The 17,161-nt window shown below is 45.5% G+C and overlaps 1 protein-coding gene across 1 annotated transcript; it reads left to right on the top strand.

The window, feature by feature from the left end:
- Window positions 1-1,963: 1,963 nt before the first annotated feature.
- LGALSL (galectin like) lies at window positions 1,964-15,745 on the top strand. Its single transcript, XM_035110388.2, has 5 exons — window positions 1,964-2,428; window positions 3,072-3,143; window positions 3,291-3,379; window positions 4,067-4,244; window positions 12,585-15,745. Exons 1-5 carry the CDS (start codon window positions 2,396-2,398, stop codon window positions 12,726-12,728), a joined length of 516 nt encoding a protein of 171 aa, XP_034966279.1. The 5' UTR covers window positions 1,964-2,395; the 3' UTR covers window positions 12,729-15,745.
- The last annotated feature ends 1,416 nt before the right edge of the window (window positions 15,746-17,161 follow it).

Raw genomic sequence — 17,161 nt, forward strand, 5'->3', positions numbered from 1 at the left:
GCCTGAAGTGAGATGAAGGCAGCATCCCATAGTCAAGTTTGACTGGACTTGTCCAGGGACCCTATACTTTTACCTTTAACCTATAGGGCAGTGATCTGTCCATGCCAAAGACATAATTCCAATCCTCTCCAATTGTAGATACAGTAATTAGGGGGCAATTTAGGGGGTGAAACTTAATTTTTGAAAATTTATTTAGTGAGGGATCTTTAAAACATTTTTTGGGGTGTGAGGAATAAGCAAGCACATTTAAAAGGCCATAGATGGTTTAATCAGCCAACTACCAGTAACTGCCTGGGTGAAAAGAAATGTTTTTGCCTGGTGCCTAAAATTATGTAATGAAGGCACTGAAAACAGTACAGTGAAAACACCAGCCTGATTTCAGTAGGCAGGAAGTTCCAATGTATAGGTGATGTATGTTAATTGTTCACGGTGGGAAATCTTTGAGCCCCCTGGATTCTAGAGTGAAATGATAATCATGACACAGAAAGCTGTTCCAAGGATGGAAAACTCAGATAACAGGCCCACTTCCTCAAATCTGGCAAGTGTATTAACTAGGCATTCCCAAACTGCGGCCCTCCAGATGTTTTGGCCTACAACTCCCATGATCCCTAACTAACAGGACCAGTGTTCTAGTTACAGGTAGGTAGCCGTGTTGGTCTGAGTCGAAGCAAAATAAAAAAATTCCTTCAGTAGCACCTTAAAGACCAACTAAGTTTATATTTTGGTATGAGCTTTCGTGTGCATGCACACTTCTTCAGATATCTGAAGTATCTGAAGAAGTGTGCATGCACACGAAAGCTCATACCAAAATATAAACTTAGTTGGTCTTTAAGGTGCTACTGAAGGAATTTTTTTATTTAACAGGACCAGTGGTTGGGGAAGATGGGAATTGTAGTCCAAAACATCTGGAGGGCCGAAGTTTGGGGTGCCTGGTATAAACAAACCTCATAAAGAGGAGCCACTGTTATCATGAATTTTTGGAAGCCTAAGGAACATGGATGGGATGCGGGTGGCGCTATGGGTTAAACCACAGAGCCTAGGGCTTGTCGATCAGAAGGTTGGCAGTTCGAATCCCCGTGACAGGGTGAGCTCCTGTTGTTCAGTCCCAGCTCCTGCCAACCTAGCAGTTCGAAAGCACGTCAAAGTGCAAGTAGATAAATAGGAACCGCTGCAGCAGGAAGGTAAACGGCGTTTCCGTGTGCTGCTCTGGTTTGCCAGAAGCGGCTTTGTCATGCTGGCCACATGACCTGGAAGCTGTACGCCGGCTCCCTCGGCCAATAATGCGAGACGAGTGCGCAACCCCAGAGTCGGTCACAACTGGACCTAATGGTCAGGGGTCCTTTTACCATTACCTTTTAAGGAACATGGGTTGTCTTTTATTTTTTAAAATGGGACAGAAATAAGATACTAGAAGGCACAACAATTTATTGATTATTTCTGGGTGCTGCGCCAGCCACGGAATTAAAAAGGAACAAATACAGGACAAACACAGGGGTTATGTTACAGTCAGTCCGCAATTTACGCGCTTGCAACTTAGCTTTACAAGCTTGGCAAAAAATTTTTTTTTTAAGGCAGCGAGTATCCGAGAAAAAAAACACCTTTGGCAATCCTACTCGCCGTTGCACGCTATGCATTTTGACTACATGCGATTTTGGCTAGAAGGCGCGAACCCCAGATGCAAAACACTCCCTTAAAGCGAGGGGCGTCTCTTTCCATCCAGCAACCCTCCTGCCCCGCTGGGTCTCCCGCTGTCCCTTTCCCTCGCCCGGCATAGCTGCCAAGTTTTCCCTTTTCTCGCGAGGAAGCCTATTCAGCATAAGGGAAAATCCCTTAAAAAAAGGGATAACTTGGCAGCTATGTCGCCCGGCCCCCCCCCCCCGGCGTGTGCCAATTGTCTTCCGCCCGCTGGCAGAGCCTCCCCCGCTCCGCCGCCGCCGCCGCCCCTTCCTGCGTCAAAACAGCCCGGCGAGGCCAAGCGCGGTCGGGAGCAGCCTGGGCGAGTCCCCACCCCACGCGACTCCTCCCGGTCCCATGCCCTGCGCCGCCGGGCTCCCCGAAGGCCGAGGGCAGGGCTTGCGAGGCCGCCTCCCGCCTGGCACGGAGGAGCAGCCTCGCTTCGCCCGGCCACCTTCCTCCTCCTCCTCCTCCTCGCCGCCGCTGCTGTAGCACTAGCTCCGCGCGCTGCGCGCAAAGCCGTCGAGCCTCGCCAAGGAGCTCCTCCCGGACGACGCGGCGCTTGGGCGGCCCAGGCTCAGCTTGACCCCTCCGCCGCCCCCGGTCGGCTTCGGCGGCGCTTTGCCCCGCGCTCGGCTAGGCACGTCGGAGGCGGCTGGCAGCTGGCGCCCGTGCGCACCTCCGCGTCTCCCTCCTCTGGCAGAGCCAGGCTTCCCACAAGATGGCGGGATCAGTGGCAGAGAGGGACGCGCTGGTGAGTGGCACCTGGTCGAGATACTTGGCTGGGTGGGTAGGGCGCGCGGGGGGGGGGAGGGCTTTTAAGGGCGGCTTGCCTCTGGATCTGGCCTGGGGGGCTCTCGCCGGGATCCCTCCTTCCTTCCCCACCTCCTGGCTTCAGGTCGGGGCTTGAATCAGAATACCTGTTTGCAGACAGTGGCGGGAGAATCCCGTGCCCAGAAAGCGCGTGAAAGCCTCCCCCGTTACAGGGGCTGAAGTGGGTGCTTGCTGGAAAGGGAACCCTGGTGGAGTCCGCGCCTTGGGTGGCTTTGGCCGTTCTTCTATTCCCAGCCTTCAGGTGGCAACCTGATGCGCGGATGTCGATCTCTCTCTCTCTCTCTGTGTGATCTGGATGATCTTGACAGGCCTGCTCCATCTCTGGGGATAGACCATCATGGATTTCTATATTACCTGGAGCACTTGCTGGGAAATCGCGAGAAGCAGGCGACACCCTTTGTTTTGCAAAGGAAGGAAAATATGGGTTCTTGCTCCAACTTGAAATGAAATTGGCGCCCTCTGTTGCTCCCAGGGTCCTCCCTTCTCTCCCCCCAACCGATCCCTAGTGCTGAATACAAAGGGGGCCTTCTGCTTTTTGAGTGTGCACTTGTTTTTGTCTCCAGAAAATAGAAGACGGGCATTTGAACAACTCACTGGGATCTCCTGTGCAAGCAGAAGTGTATTTTCCACGCCTGGTAATGCGTCCCCCCTTTTTTTGGGGGGGGGTGTGCTTTCTCCTCCCTTCTTCCCTCTCCCTGTCTTGTGATGGGGCCTGATTTAGCCCTTTCTGCCCCTATGGTATAAAAGGCTGTTCATTCTGAATCCTTGCAATCCTTTTCCAGATTGTCCCATTCTGTGGGCACATCAAAGGAGGAATGAGGCCTGGCAAGAAGATCTTGGTAATGGGCATTGTGGATCTCAACCCAGAGAGGTAATAAGACAAGAGGGAAGGCTTTTGTTTTCCACTGGCCCAGTTTCTGTCTTCTGCAAGAAAAGCTCTGTTTGCATAAAAATAAAAAGAATGTGCTTGCCAAACACCCATCATTTCTCAAGACAAGCTATTTTTATCTGCAATGTAAATATAGATTGCTGCTTTCTCCTTTGACCCATGGCAGGGAATGTATTTATATAAGAGAAGGTCATCGTTTCCCAAAATTTCATGTGAGGGCTGCTTCACGCATGATATGTTTTCTAAGTGGAGATCATCTCCATGAGGTTTTTTTTTGGGGGGGGGCAGAAGACATAGGAGCTAACTCTGGGGGGAGGGGTCTTTGCCTCCCATAAAATATTTCAGGGGGCCAACCCCCATAATGTTGATGGGCATTGCCATTCAAATAGTGTGCATGCACCATGTCATGTGATGCAGGGTGGGGCTTACCTACCCCCCCCTATTTTATTCTAGTCGGCAGGAGAAGCATGTAATATACAGTGACTGTAAAAAAAAGATTAGGGAGCCTAGCAGGAAAACTTGTCTACACACACATTATACCTATGTGCCAGCTGTTGTCAATACCAGTAAAATGTATTTGTTTGTACAGGCTTAGAAGCCAAGGGTACTACATCCTGGATTTTATTGCTTTATTTTGGGTGAATGAGTGGGCTACTCTTCCCATTACAGTTTTGACATCAGTCTCACATGTGGGGACTCGGAGGATCCTTCTGCTGACGTAGCTATTGAACTGAAAGCCATATTCTCGGACAGACAGTTTCTCAGGAATTCTTGTGTATCTGGTGAGTGGGGAGAAGAACAGTCATCTCTTCCTTACTTTCCATTTATTCCAGACCAGCCCTTTAGGGTGAGTACTTTTTAAAATTTATAAAATAGTTGTGTGTAATTGATGAAAGTGTTTTTGGTGTTTATTTTTAAAAGTAATAATAGTCTATTTGCATATTGAAAAGAACATTGAGCCACAACAATTTCTGCCCGAGTATCTTACAAAGGCACAGATTCAAAGCTACTGATTTAATCTATGCATACGAATTTGATATTATTCTAGTTTGTGTGTCATGCATGGCAACTCATCTGAACAGTCAAGAAACCCCAGATGGTAATATTAAAGATGGCAATACCGGTATTTAGTGGTATAGCAAACTTTCTGGGTTTGGTAATTACAACCATAAGTTTAAAGCACTCTAAAATTATGCCTCTGTTTGAAATGGCTACTATATAATTCATGCTACTGCTTCCATGCCTCCTGGGGTGCGTATGTGTACACACACGCGCACACACACACACACACACACAGGTGTATATAATTTGCTGATGAACGTTCATACAATCCAGCTGAGTTTCTCCCTGGCTGACTACTGCTTATTATATCCATAGCAGGCACAGGAATAATGAATAAACAAATGCAGCTCCACCAAAAGTTCTTCATCTTTTTTCTGCTACATACCAACTCCATTTTTACTATAATGGGTTTTTAGTAACAGTTGAGCTAAGACAGTTGAGCTAAGACAACTTACAGGCAGAAGCAAACTTCCGAGCACAATTCAAAGTGTTGGTGTTGACCTTTAAAGCCCTATACGGCCTCACTCCTGTATACCTGAAGGAGCGTCTCCACCCCCATCATTCAGCCCGGACACTGAGATCCAGCGCTGAGGGCCTTCTGGCGGTTCCCTCATTGTGAGAAGTGAGGTTACAGGGAACCAGACAGAGGGCCTTCTCTGTAGTGGCGCCCACCCTGTGGAATGCCCTCCCATCAGATGTCAAGGAAATAAGCAGCTATCCTATTTTTAAAAGACATCTGAAGGCAGCCCTGTTTCGGGAAGTTTTTAATATTTAATGCTGTATTGTTTTAATATTCGATTGGGAGCCGCCCAGAGTGGCTGGGGAGACTCAGCCAGATGGGCAGGGTATAAATAATAAATTATTATTATTATTATTATTATTATTATTATTATTAGTTTGGGTGTTATGCATTTGGTTTGGAGCATCTGAGCACAGACATCTATTTGCAGTGCATCACTCTCAAAAGACAGTGTCACAATACATCAGAAACCACTTTGGGTCCAGACATCAGCAAAGCAAATAACGCTCCAACAGGATTGTGATCAGTGTGGGAGCTTGTTTTCTTTCCCCTTTGGTCTTCACAGAGGCTTTATAAGGCAGGGAATATTTCTGAGGCCAGTTTGCAACCATCCTAACTGTAAGAAGAGTCTTCTAGCAGTTTAAAGGATCGTGTGGGCAGGGGAGAATTTAGGCTCAGAAAACGAGTGTCTGAAGGTATTATCCAAGGCATCTAAACTTTAAAGGGGCTGTTCTTTGACCCCAGGTCCTCCCTGTAGAGGGAAAGTGATTTGCAGGCTACTTTACTTCAGCCAAATGGTCAAACAGCAAGTTGTGTATTAAATGCATAATTGCACTGAATGTATTGCGTTTTTAAAAAACAAAAAAATTGTCCCAGGAGCCATTCAGGATCATGACTTCACTGTGTGGGGAGAAGTTTTTAACCTTTTCTCTTCATGCTCCAGTACACTTTCCCCCAAAGAATCATAGAGTTGGAAGAGACCACAAGGGCCATCCAGTCCAACCCCCTGCCAAGCAGGAAACACCATCAAAGCATTCTTGACATATGGCCGTCAAGCCAAGAAGGAGACTCCACCACACTCCTTGGCAGCAAATTCCACTGCTGAACAGCTCTTACTGTCAGGAAGTTCTTCCTAATGTTTAGGTGGAATCTTCTTTCTTGTAGTTTGAATCCATTGCTCCGCTTCTCTACTCTCTACTCAGTGCAAATAGGAATTAGAGATGGGACAACTTTCATTGGAACATGCAGTTAAAAGGTTAAACAACCCTCCATGTACTCTCTAGTCCTGCTTCTACCTACCTGCCACCTTGCAGCTGTTACTTAAAGGAACAATAGCAAGAGACGTGTTAAATGCAATCACAGATAATATTAATCTTGGCCCTAAATCTCTTTTCTGATCTACTCTTTGTTTCCAGGCAATCAGAGGTCTGAACATCAGCACAGACCTAATTTTTTGTAGTTTTTGAAGAGTGCCTGGTGTATGTGTGGAAAATGTATTTGCCTTAAAAAATGTTTATTAAATTTATATTCCACCTTTCCTGGAAGGAGCTCTAGGTGGCATACAGTTCTCCCTCTCCCCGTTTTATTATATATTTTGTAAAAAAAACACACACCAAGATTTCCCTGCACATTTCAGTGAGCCTTCCCTCTCTGCAGGGTCCTGTTCAGGCTCTCACCCTGCGATTACTTTATTGTTTTGGTGTCTAAAGTACCCACACATTGGACACCCACTTTGTGAAGAGGCAGTAGTATCCTGTCCAGGACATGATGGAATGCAGGGCAGGGGGAAAAACATTTATAGTATAGTGGTTATAAGTTTATGTTTACAATCTGCAGCTGGATTCCTTTGTCTTGAATAGAAGGAGGGAAAGTAAATTACGTGACTAGTGCAGCCTGGGATTATGGGATTTCTAGCCAGTTTGAGGAGGCAGCAATTAATTCTACTGTAGACCACATTTATTACTTTTTCCTTAGGAATAGGAGAGTGTCCAGATGAAAACTTGAGAGCCATATTTAAAGTGATACTTAGCATTGTTGCTTATTGTTGTTTTGCATCCTTTACGAAGTGTGATTTAAACTGCAGGATAAATGGCAAAGTCAGCTTTTGAGGTCAAATCAGGATAAAGCTTATCTGAGTACATCTATCCAGGCCACAGGCCCATCCGATACTAAGACTGGGAACGTTTGCCCCCCCCCCCCAGTATATTGTTTACTGGGCTTAAAGACAATCCAATTGCACCATGATCTTGTGTTAAATTAGTTTTAGCCACCATTCAATTTCTTGTTTAGTTTTGTTTCTGTGGGCTGGGTAGAATGCTGGGTTTGTATGAGGGAGAATCAGGAATAAATCCCCATTCAGGCTCTTTGCAGGTTTATATATTGATTTGTTTGTTCAACATATTTAGTAGCCAGTCTTTAACCATGGCAGAAGCATAGGATGGAAAACAAAAATACAATAAAGTAATAACAATCTAATCAATAACAATCAATGTAAAATATAGCAGGCAATTAAAATCTAATGTAAAAATGAATACAGTGTTGAAACAGCCTGCCTCAAGTCCCCGATTGTGTAATTTCAGTTGGCAGAGGAGCGGGGCCTCTAAAGCCAATCTTGATGGCCAGACAAGTTCATGTGGGAAAAGATGGTCCATTAGATACCCTGGTTCCAAACATTTTAGGACTTTTAGGTTAAAACTAGCACCTTGCACTGTGCTTGGAAAATCACTCAGTCATTGTAGCTGTTCCACCTGTCTAGCCTCCGCTAACATATCTGCAGTTTCTGAACAGTCTCCAAAGGCAGCCAACAGCTCACTGCAGTAAGTAGTCTAAACAAGATGCAATGAAAACATCACTTGAGAAATTGTATTTTCTTTTCATTGGTTGCAGTGACCCAGAAAACCTTTTCCTACTCTACAAGCATATTTCCCAAAGCCTATTGGTCGTATTCCAACTAACCTTTACTTACAGTAGACCCATTGAAACGAACGGCCATTACTAACTTGACTTCCTTAATTTTAATGGGTTTACTCTGAGTAACAGTCAGTTGAATGAAACCCAAAGTGCAGGATGGAGTTGCTGGCAAAATGCATCCCTGCCCCACAGCTGCACCTATTCTGTGGACTGGTAGCAAAAAGGAAGGTTTAGTGAGCCACTTTACATGTGTGGTGGGCTGGGTTAGGTTTGATGGGTCACAAATTGTCCAACAAGTGATTTGCAACAAGTGATTGTACCCTGCAACTTTTGAGATAGTTAAATATTCTGCCACTTAATCAACAGCAGGATGGCTCTGTGTAGAGTAGCAGTGGCGTTGTCCCAGCAGCAGCAACACTTCATTCTCAAGGATGCAGTGAGACGGTGGTAAGGTCAAGGGAGCTCTGAGTTGGCAGCAAAGGCATCCACAGGTGTGCACAAACCTGTGGGATGCTGAGAGCCCTGAGTTTCCCTGACCTTGCTGCTGCTTTGCTCTGCCCTATCCCAGCAAGCAGTAGTAGTACCACTGCCTCTTCACCCTTTTAACTTGCTGCTGCATTTAATGTACCCTTTTTTATTGCAGGTTGTGGGGGGTGTTCCCTTCAGAAAGAGTGTGCTCCTGATCTTTAATCTGTATACATCTGTATCAGTACCTTTCTAAAAGACCTGTCTTTCCCCTCTGCATCAAGGACTCTTCATGCCCCTTCATAGATGTGAGGATGCAATTTACTGGTGCTGAATGGGGTCAATGTTGTATTCTCATCACAGACATTTCAGTATCTGAAAATGCCTTTATGAGGAGGAGCAATAGCTCAGTGATCGAGCACAGGTTTTGCAACAACAACGGAATAAAAAACGTTGTTGGTGGCATCTGTCTTTCTTGAGAGGTAATGGAGTGCACTGAAATGACCTCCCTGGGGCACAAGCCTGGGCAGTGCTTATGGAGGTCCTGGGCTGTGCGGATGATGACCCACCCCCCTTGGCCTCCCTGATGAGGTCCAAAGGAAAGCAGAGCAAGGGGTTTGGCACCAGCTTGGCTGCAGGAGTTGCCAGAGGGAGGCGTACACGGCGCCATCCAACCAACTTAGGGAGTGGACTCCGGATTTGTGTAAGGTTTACTCCTCCGCCTTTCCTTTTCCTGAAGACATCCCGCAAGGCAGCAGAGGTTTAGGATCAGAGTTTTCTTCCTCCCAGGTGGGCTGCCTTCTTAGGTTGACAAACCCCACCTGCCCCAAACTGCCTTTTTGACCACTGGACCCACTGTTGGTCTTTGCATGCAGGGGAAGTCCCTAGCTCACCTGGTTTAGCCAGCCAGTCAAAACCGTTCCCGGGATGTGGCTGCTGGGAGCTTCTAGGAGCCACAGGTGAGAGCTGAGTGCAGGGGGCGGGGGACCAAAGGTGAACAAACTAGCCCAGAAGGAGCATGACATGCCCCCACTAGAGGTACTACCCCCACACACAATTACCATTTAACAGCACATTTCAATAATCCTCACCAGGGCCATCTCAAGGATATCCGGCGCCGTGGTTCAAAGATCCCTCCGGTGCCCACACCCGCCACATTCAAAGATCCTTCTGCCGGCGCCCCCCCCCCCATTTCACCTTTTTACAGCGGGGAAGAGGCGGAGGCTCCGGGGCTCGCCCTCGGCGGCCGGCCGCCTCCTGGCAGCCCTCACACGCTGCAAGGGTTTGGAGAAGCGCACACGCGTGTGTCGTGGTGGGCCTTGGTGCTTTGGCAGCTCCCGCTGCCATGCCCTGAGGGCCCCTTTGCCGAGGGGGAGATGGGAAACGCAAGAGGCAGCCCTCCGGGCGGACAGCTCTCCAACGGGACGGAGGCTCCAGGCGCTGCTCGACATGGCGGAAGCAGGCTGATGCAGGGAGGCGCTGCGTCCGGCCTCCGCCTCTTCTGTGGTGTCCTCCAGCGCCCTCCAGAACTTGCCGCCATGGTTCCTCACACCACTAGCTTCTATGGCTAAGACGCCCCTGATCCTCACAGCCGTTTTGTGATATAGAGTACTTCAGGGGTGCAGAACGTTTGGCCCTCCAGATGTAGCTGGACGTCAGCTCCCATCGCCCTCACCAGGCATGGCCACAGCCACGGATGATAAGAGTTGTAGACCAGCAAGCAACATCTGGAGGGTCACAAACGTCCCGCAACTGACTAACTGGTGGGGGTAAAGCTAAGGTGGATAGATGCCAAAGAGGACAGGGGTCCATCACCTTCAATTGTTTTCTAGAAGGGGGAATTTCAGCTGGTGTAGTTTGTCATCCAAGCTGCACCTGATGACATTCCCTCTGCTGTGTGACTGTTAAAGGTGCAGGATCCCATCCCTCTTTTGCATCTTGTTGCCATGGGTGAAGGTGGAAGAGACAGTGGGTAGCTAGGCTTGAGATCCGAGTCAGATGCTCAATGGGAACTTCTTTGGCCTCAGAAGCTGGGATATTGTGCTTCTGAGAATACAGAGGTCACCAGTAGCCAATATATATATATGTTTCATCACACACAAAAGAAATCTGGAATGTGAACAAGAGCAAGCTGGACTGTGGGCTTTTCATACTACAATCCACTTCTTGAGGTGCATTTTGCCTACTGAATTCACTATCACAATAAGCCAGTTCATGTCAAAGGTGCTAGAGAACTTGGGTGACTGGAATTTTAGACCTTTGAGCTTCTTCCCTTCCAAAATTCCTAGAAATACATTTCTTCAAAACATGGGTTGATTCTTTTTTAGAATACAATCTTAGGATCAGACGGACAGGACCCCCCTCCCCGTTACATTGATGCTTGGGGACTGAACTATGTATTTTTGCTGGCAACATGGCTCAGTTGGTTGGTGCTGATAATGCCAAGGTTGTTGGTATTTACTCCCATCTAAGTGTGTGCCACTCAGGTGGCCCTGTGGTCTAAACCACAGAGCCTAGGGCTTGCTGATCAGAAGGTTGGTGGTTCGAATCCCTGCAACGGGGTGAGCTCCCGTTGTGTTGCTCAGTCCCTCCTCCTGCCAACGTAGCAGTTCGAAAGCACATCAAAGTGCAAGTAGATAAATTACCTTCAGCAGGAAGGTAAATGGTGTTTCCGTGCGCTGCTCTGGTTCGCCAGAAGCGGCTTTGTCATGCTGGCCACATGACCTGGAAGCTGTACGCCGGATCCCTCGGCCAGTAAAGTGAGATGAGTGTCGCAATCCCAGAGTCGTTCACAACTGGACCAAACGGTCAGGGGTCCCCTTTGTGTATAGGATTGCACTCTTAAGAGCCTTAGAAGAATACAGGCCTGTAGTCCTATTTTAAGTGAAGAATTGTAGAACTTCTACTGTTGCCTTGAGTTGGTTCTAGGCCCCTGGCATATTATGGGTAATGAAATTGTGTGTGTGTGTGTTCTACTCATTCACAAAGTAGAGAACTGTAGAATTCTTATTTTTCTAGTGTAGATTCACCTCACTTTGGGCCAGGAAAGTCAATGTTTGTTCTTGCTAGGCAAGGACCAGAGTGGGGGATTAGCACTGTTTGTTTTGGTAATTCAGTGCAAGTCAACCAATATTTTTCAAAACTTCATACAATCTGTTGTTTCTTTTGTTTATGTGGTAGCAGTTGGTGAGGCAGACCTGGAGAACAACCCTTTGGTCATTGATGTCAGTACAGCTTACCTGCACAGGCCTGCTGTGAAGCTGGGCTCTGCAGACACTTAGCCAGTCCAGCACTGCTGCTGTGCAACCCCAGCCTTGTTCCCTCCCAGGACCTGCGCAGATAAGCTGTAGTGATGTTGGATGCTGCTGTAGTGATCTACATTGGGAAAGGGTGGGAGACCAGTAGCTTCTCCTATTGACCAAAAGGCCACTGTAGAGGCAGTGTGGTGGGGGCAGATCCAGCCGCCGAGGCATGTAGCACAGCAGCAGCAGAGGGTGATACATTCCTTGGAGGCTGGATCTGCTGCCCCTGTGGATCCTGCCACCTGTGATGCAGTCACCTTTCCTTGGCCTGTGGGTGGGCTGGCCCTGGATGCTGGTGTTGTGAACATAAATGATATGTGGACTGTACAACTGTAAAGTAACTTCAGATTCACAACCTCACACTGTAAAGTAACTTCAGATTCACAACCTCACACTGACTTTCATTATTTCTGTGCCATTAGTCGCATTGTCATTGTGTCATGGAATTTTTGTGACCATACTATGCATTCAGCAATATCACTACGCCTGGTAGAGTAATGCTCCTAGGATTTGTGATAATTCATCCATTGTTTGTTTTCATCATTCAGAATGTACTTTCAATACACAAATCCTTTTGCTGTAGTCATTCTATCTAGTCATTTAGTACATTGTCACAGTAGCTTTATGAGGCTATGCTCATTCTAAAACTGCAGACCTGGGTCTGGAGCTGAGAAAATGTATTGGCCAACTGTCACCCAGTGATCCTCTCAGATCCACATTAAAGACACTGGATTGTAGTGATTTTGATCCATAACTGGGTGTTTATTGACTGGATTTCAATTATTCTGTAAGGAAGTGACCTAACCCCACAGATGCTCCAAGCAGTATAAAATTGACTATGGTTCCCATAATGGTGATATTTAAGTTCTGTGAAATGCTCTTCCCAGTTCCAACTGTGATCCTGGTTCATAACATTTCTTTCTTACAGGTTGAAATACTTTGTGAACACCCTCGTTTTAGAATATTTGTGGATGGACACCAGCTTTTTGATTTTTACCACCGCATTGAGAAGTTGTCAGCTATTGATACGATAAAGATAAATGGAGACCTCCAGCTTACTAAACTTGGTTGACCTTGTTTTCATATTCAAAAGCAAAAACAATCAGATAAAGATAAAAACCAAAATTTTAGATTCCAAATTGGCTCAGATGCCGTCCACATCTGTCTGAAGGAGCAGAGGCAAGCAACCCTGGAGCAACTTCCCTCTAGGGCAGGCGCCACCGTTTTGCTCCTACAGTATAAGCAGCAAAGAACATACTGACGGACTGAAGTACAGCACTGTTTATCCTCATGAAGAAAGCAATTGATGATTACTTGATACTGAGCCGGGCCCCTTTCTTCTTTGGCACTAAATAGCCTACACCTGGTGGATAATCAAATTATAGTGGATCCTGAAAGAGTTGCTTCATTGTCTATAAACTGCAGAAGCTATTGACAGGGCAGTTTTGAGTGCTAAATGTATTATTAAATGGAAACATTTACTTTTGGAAATATTTCTCCAGCACTTAAGTGGGTTAATGTAAGTGTAACACAGATCACAAAGAGGGTTAAATGTGGAAGTCATTATTCAGTGCCTAATGATGCTGGTCTCCTTAACACCAATGGCAAAAAGTCCTGTGGACTCTAATGGCATGTGATTAGCTAGACACAATGGCTCCGGTCCCATCTCAACACACACATCCCATTGAATCAAGTGGACTTGGGTGTGTTTAATTGTGCATTGGATTGCAACCAGTTACCATTGTGGTTTCTACTTTGGGGAGTTAGTTGTCAAGGGAAGGGTCAAAACTGAGTAATGGCTTCTGGATTTGGCCTTCATATGATAGTCAGGGTATGTGCATAGAATGTAGGTCATTAAATGTTTTTGCACAATATAATATTAATACAATTTTTTAAAGTTTCTAGTTTATTTATTGATACTCATCGTGTTAATGTTCTAACTGCAAAACTGAACATTATAACTGCGATTTAAGAGCGGCAAAGTAGGCAAAGTATAAACTTTCTGAACCTACAAGTGTTCTTTGGGCAAATATTATCATATCATTTCGGAAATATGTCCTCTTTGTCTTTGGGCGGTTGGTGGTATCATTGTTCACAGAACCTTGGTTTGTACATGTCTTCACTAGAAACTACTTTCAATATGTTGTTAAATCTGCTGTAAATGATAAGGTCAGAGCTGATGGGATGTTTCGAGGGAGCGGGACTCCCAGGCACACACAGGAATAGAAGTTTCTAGGTTTATTGGTGTGCTTAGGTTCCAGTTTTGTACCCACTTAACTGGGTGGGAGTAAACTCAGTGGGACTTATTTTTAAATTGGCATGTATAGGATTGCGTTGTTAGACCTTGAGAATACAACTGTCTTCTGCAGACTAGCAACTTTTTGTGGCTACTGTCGTGAGTGTGGGAGAGAACAGAATTCTCAGCACATCTAAGGACAAAAAATAGCCTTTTTAAATGGCTCAGTTAATAATGTATCAGATACCTTCACCTAGGCCAGTAGTGGCCAAACTTGGCCCTCCAGCTGTTTTGGGACTACAATTCCCACCATCCCTGACCACTGGTCCTGTTAGCTAGGGATGATGGGAGTTGTAGTCCAAAAACAGCTGGAGGGCCAAGTTTGGCCATCACTGATCTAGGCCAAGTGGTAGAGATGAGCACCACACCCCATAGTCATCTTCGACTGAACTTAACCATCCAGGGGTCCTTTACCTTTACCATAGAACTGCATTGTCCATGTGATTACATAGCCCAATGAAATGTACCCCTCTGTCAATGTTTCACAGGGGGATTTTGAGGACTTGTTGCAATCTGAGGAATGGACATGTCTTATTTTTAACACATGTATTATAGTGACTTTTAAAGATGTTTATTATGGAGACTTTTTATAGCGTAACATTTTTTTAAAAGGCAAAAAAGGCAGCAAAATGAACTTATGCTTAAAACAATCAGTCAATCAAAGCTGTGACCTTCTTGTTTAAGATAAGATTTTTTTAAAAAATTAACCACTCCTCTGCATCACTCACTAGAAGTTCTAGGTTTAGTCAGTTCACATTGAATTCATTTTAGTGAGGAGATGGGGCCAAAATTTCTTTCATACAGAAACTCTGTAAAACTGGACTGGTGCTAAGAAGATTCTGCTAATTCACCTGTGTGTAGCCTCTGCTCAGGCCCTGCAAAAGTTTACAGTGTCATATTCTGAAGTTCTGCTCTATCACAAGTAACAGACTTGGCTAGTCTGAGGTTAAAAAAGCCATTGCATGATGCCCAGATCTGCCTGCTTCACCTACTAACCTTGGCAGTGTCACCCTCCCCTTCCTGGGGCACTTTGCATTGCAGTGTTAGGTGGGGCTTATAAGAAACAACAGTGGATAGCATGGAAGAAGTTTTCTGCTTGTGTTTTAAGGGACATAAAGAAAGGGATACAAAGGAACCCCTCAAGCGAGGATCACAGCAGAAAAAAGTCACTGAGTAATCAAGAACAGTAATTGGTCCCACTGAATGTTATGAGAATAATTCCCGAGTCAGCATGATTAGAATTGTGTTTTAAGACTACAATCCTATGCATATTTATTTTGGGTTCAGCCCTTCAGTGTTCAGTGGTGCTTACTTCCAACATGAATAGGAGCAGGGTACAATATGATATGTTGCGGTCTTCTTGGGAGTATACCCTGTCGCAGAAAGTCCGAATTACTTCCAGGTAAACAAGGCTAGGATCAGGCTGCATATATTTAAATCATAATATCCACTGAATTTTATATATCTTTCTGCTGTATGCAGTAAATACTGTGTTGATAAACAAACACACCCCATCTGAGTTAATGTAAGAATAAGCACAGAGTAGCTGTACATGAGTTTGTGATTGCATGCTCTTACAGCAATTCAAAAGTGTTCTGCATCTTTCATTGAGTAGTACAGTATATGTTGTGATTATGATACAAATTATGGATTATGGATTACACACTTTGTACACGAAAAACCTGGGGGAACTGAACCAGAATTCCTGGAACTGCATGAATGTGTGACTAGACTTTTAAGCATGCAAGTATTCACCCTGAAATCAATGTCAGGCCAAGTACCTGACTGAATCTCACTTGCACTATGGAGACGAACAGAACAGAGCCTGCATGAAACACATCTTCACCTTTATCATTGTGGGGATAGCTCTATATTTCTGTCTCTGCTGCATGTGATATTACCACTCCTCAGACATCAAGATAATTAATGCCCCCTATGATTTGGCAATATTGTTCTGCTATGCTACTGTTGCAAACACCCAGGAGAAGTAATTAGAACGAGGCAATTCAAAATTTTAAATGGGAACTTTACCTTTGACTGTTTCCTTGATTCCACCCTCTTCCTTCTCAAATTTGTATCAGAACGCAAAAGGTTGTTTTCAGGTGATCATTCTGCCTCCCCTCCCTTTCCTCTATGAGTAGCTTTATATGAGTATTGTACTCTTTGTACTGCAGTTTAGATTCAGCGTAGGAATCTGTCAGGATGAATTTACAAGATGTATAAATTGTTGAGCTGATTGTGTCACTTCATAGTGTCTTAATAAATCCTACAGTATTTCTATACAGTACAAAAAAAATATTCTTGAAAATAAACACACAGAAAAAGGTTTTCTATAAAATGTTTGGATTATTGGTGTGACATACACAAATGGACAGGTACGCTACTGATCTCTAGGATTTGGGATAGAGTTACATCTTTTGGGTCATAGAATCATAGAGTTGGAAGAGACCACAAGGGCCATCCAGTCCAACCCCCTGCCAAGCAGGAAACACCATCAAAGCATTCCTGACAGATGGCTGTCAAGCCTCTGCTTAAAGACCTCCAAAGAAGGAGACTCCACCACACTCCTTGGCAGCAAATTCCACTGTCAGAACAGCTCTTACTGTCACAAAGTTCTTCCTAATGTTTAGGTGGAATCTTCTTTCTTGTAGTTTGAATCCATTGCTCCGTGTCTGCTTCTCTGGAGCAGCAGAAAACAACCTTTCTCCCTCCTCTATATGGCATCCTTTAATATATTTGAACATGGCTATCATATCACCCCTTAACCTTCTCTTCTCCAGGCTAAACATGCCCAGCTCCCTAAGCCGTTCCTCATAAGGCATCATTTCCATTTTGGTTGCCCTCCCCTGGACACGTTCCAGCTTGTAAGTATCCTTCTTGAACTGTGGTGCCCAGAACTAGACACAGTACTCCAGGTGAGGTCTGACCAGAGCAGAATACAGTGGTACTATTACTTCCTTTGATCTAGATTCCCCAAACTTCGGCCCTCCAGATGTTTTGGACTACAATTCCCATCATCCCTGACCACTGGTCCTCTTAGCTAGGGATCATGGGACTTGTAGGCCAAAACATCTGGAGGGCCGCAGTTTGGGGATGCCTGATCTAGATCCTATACTATTGATGCAGCCCATAATTGCATTGGCTTTTTTAGCTGCTACATCACACTGTTGACTCATGCCAAGTTTGTGGTCTACCAAGACTCCTAGATC

The sequence above is a fragment of the Zootoca vivipara genome, chromosome 3 (genome assembly GCF_963506605.1).
Source record: "Zootoca vivipara chromosome 3, rZooViv1.1, whole genome shotgun sequence".
NCBI classification, from domain to species: Eukaryota; Metazoa; Chordata; class Lepidosauria; order Squamata; family Lacertidae; genus Zootoca; species Zootoca vivipara.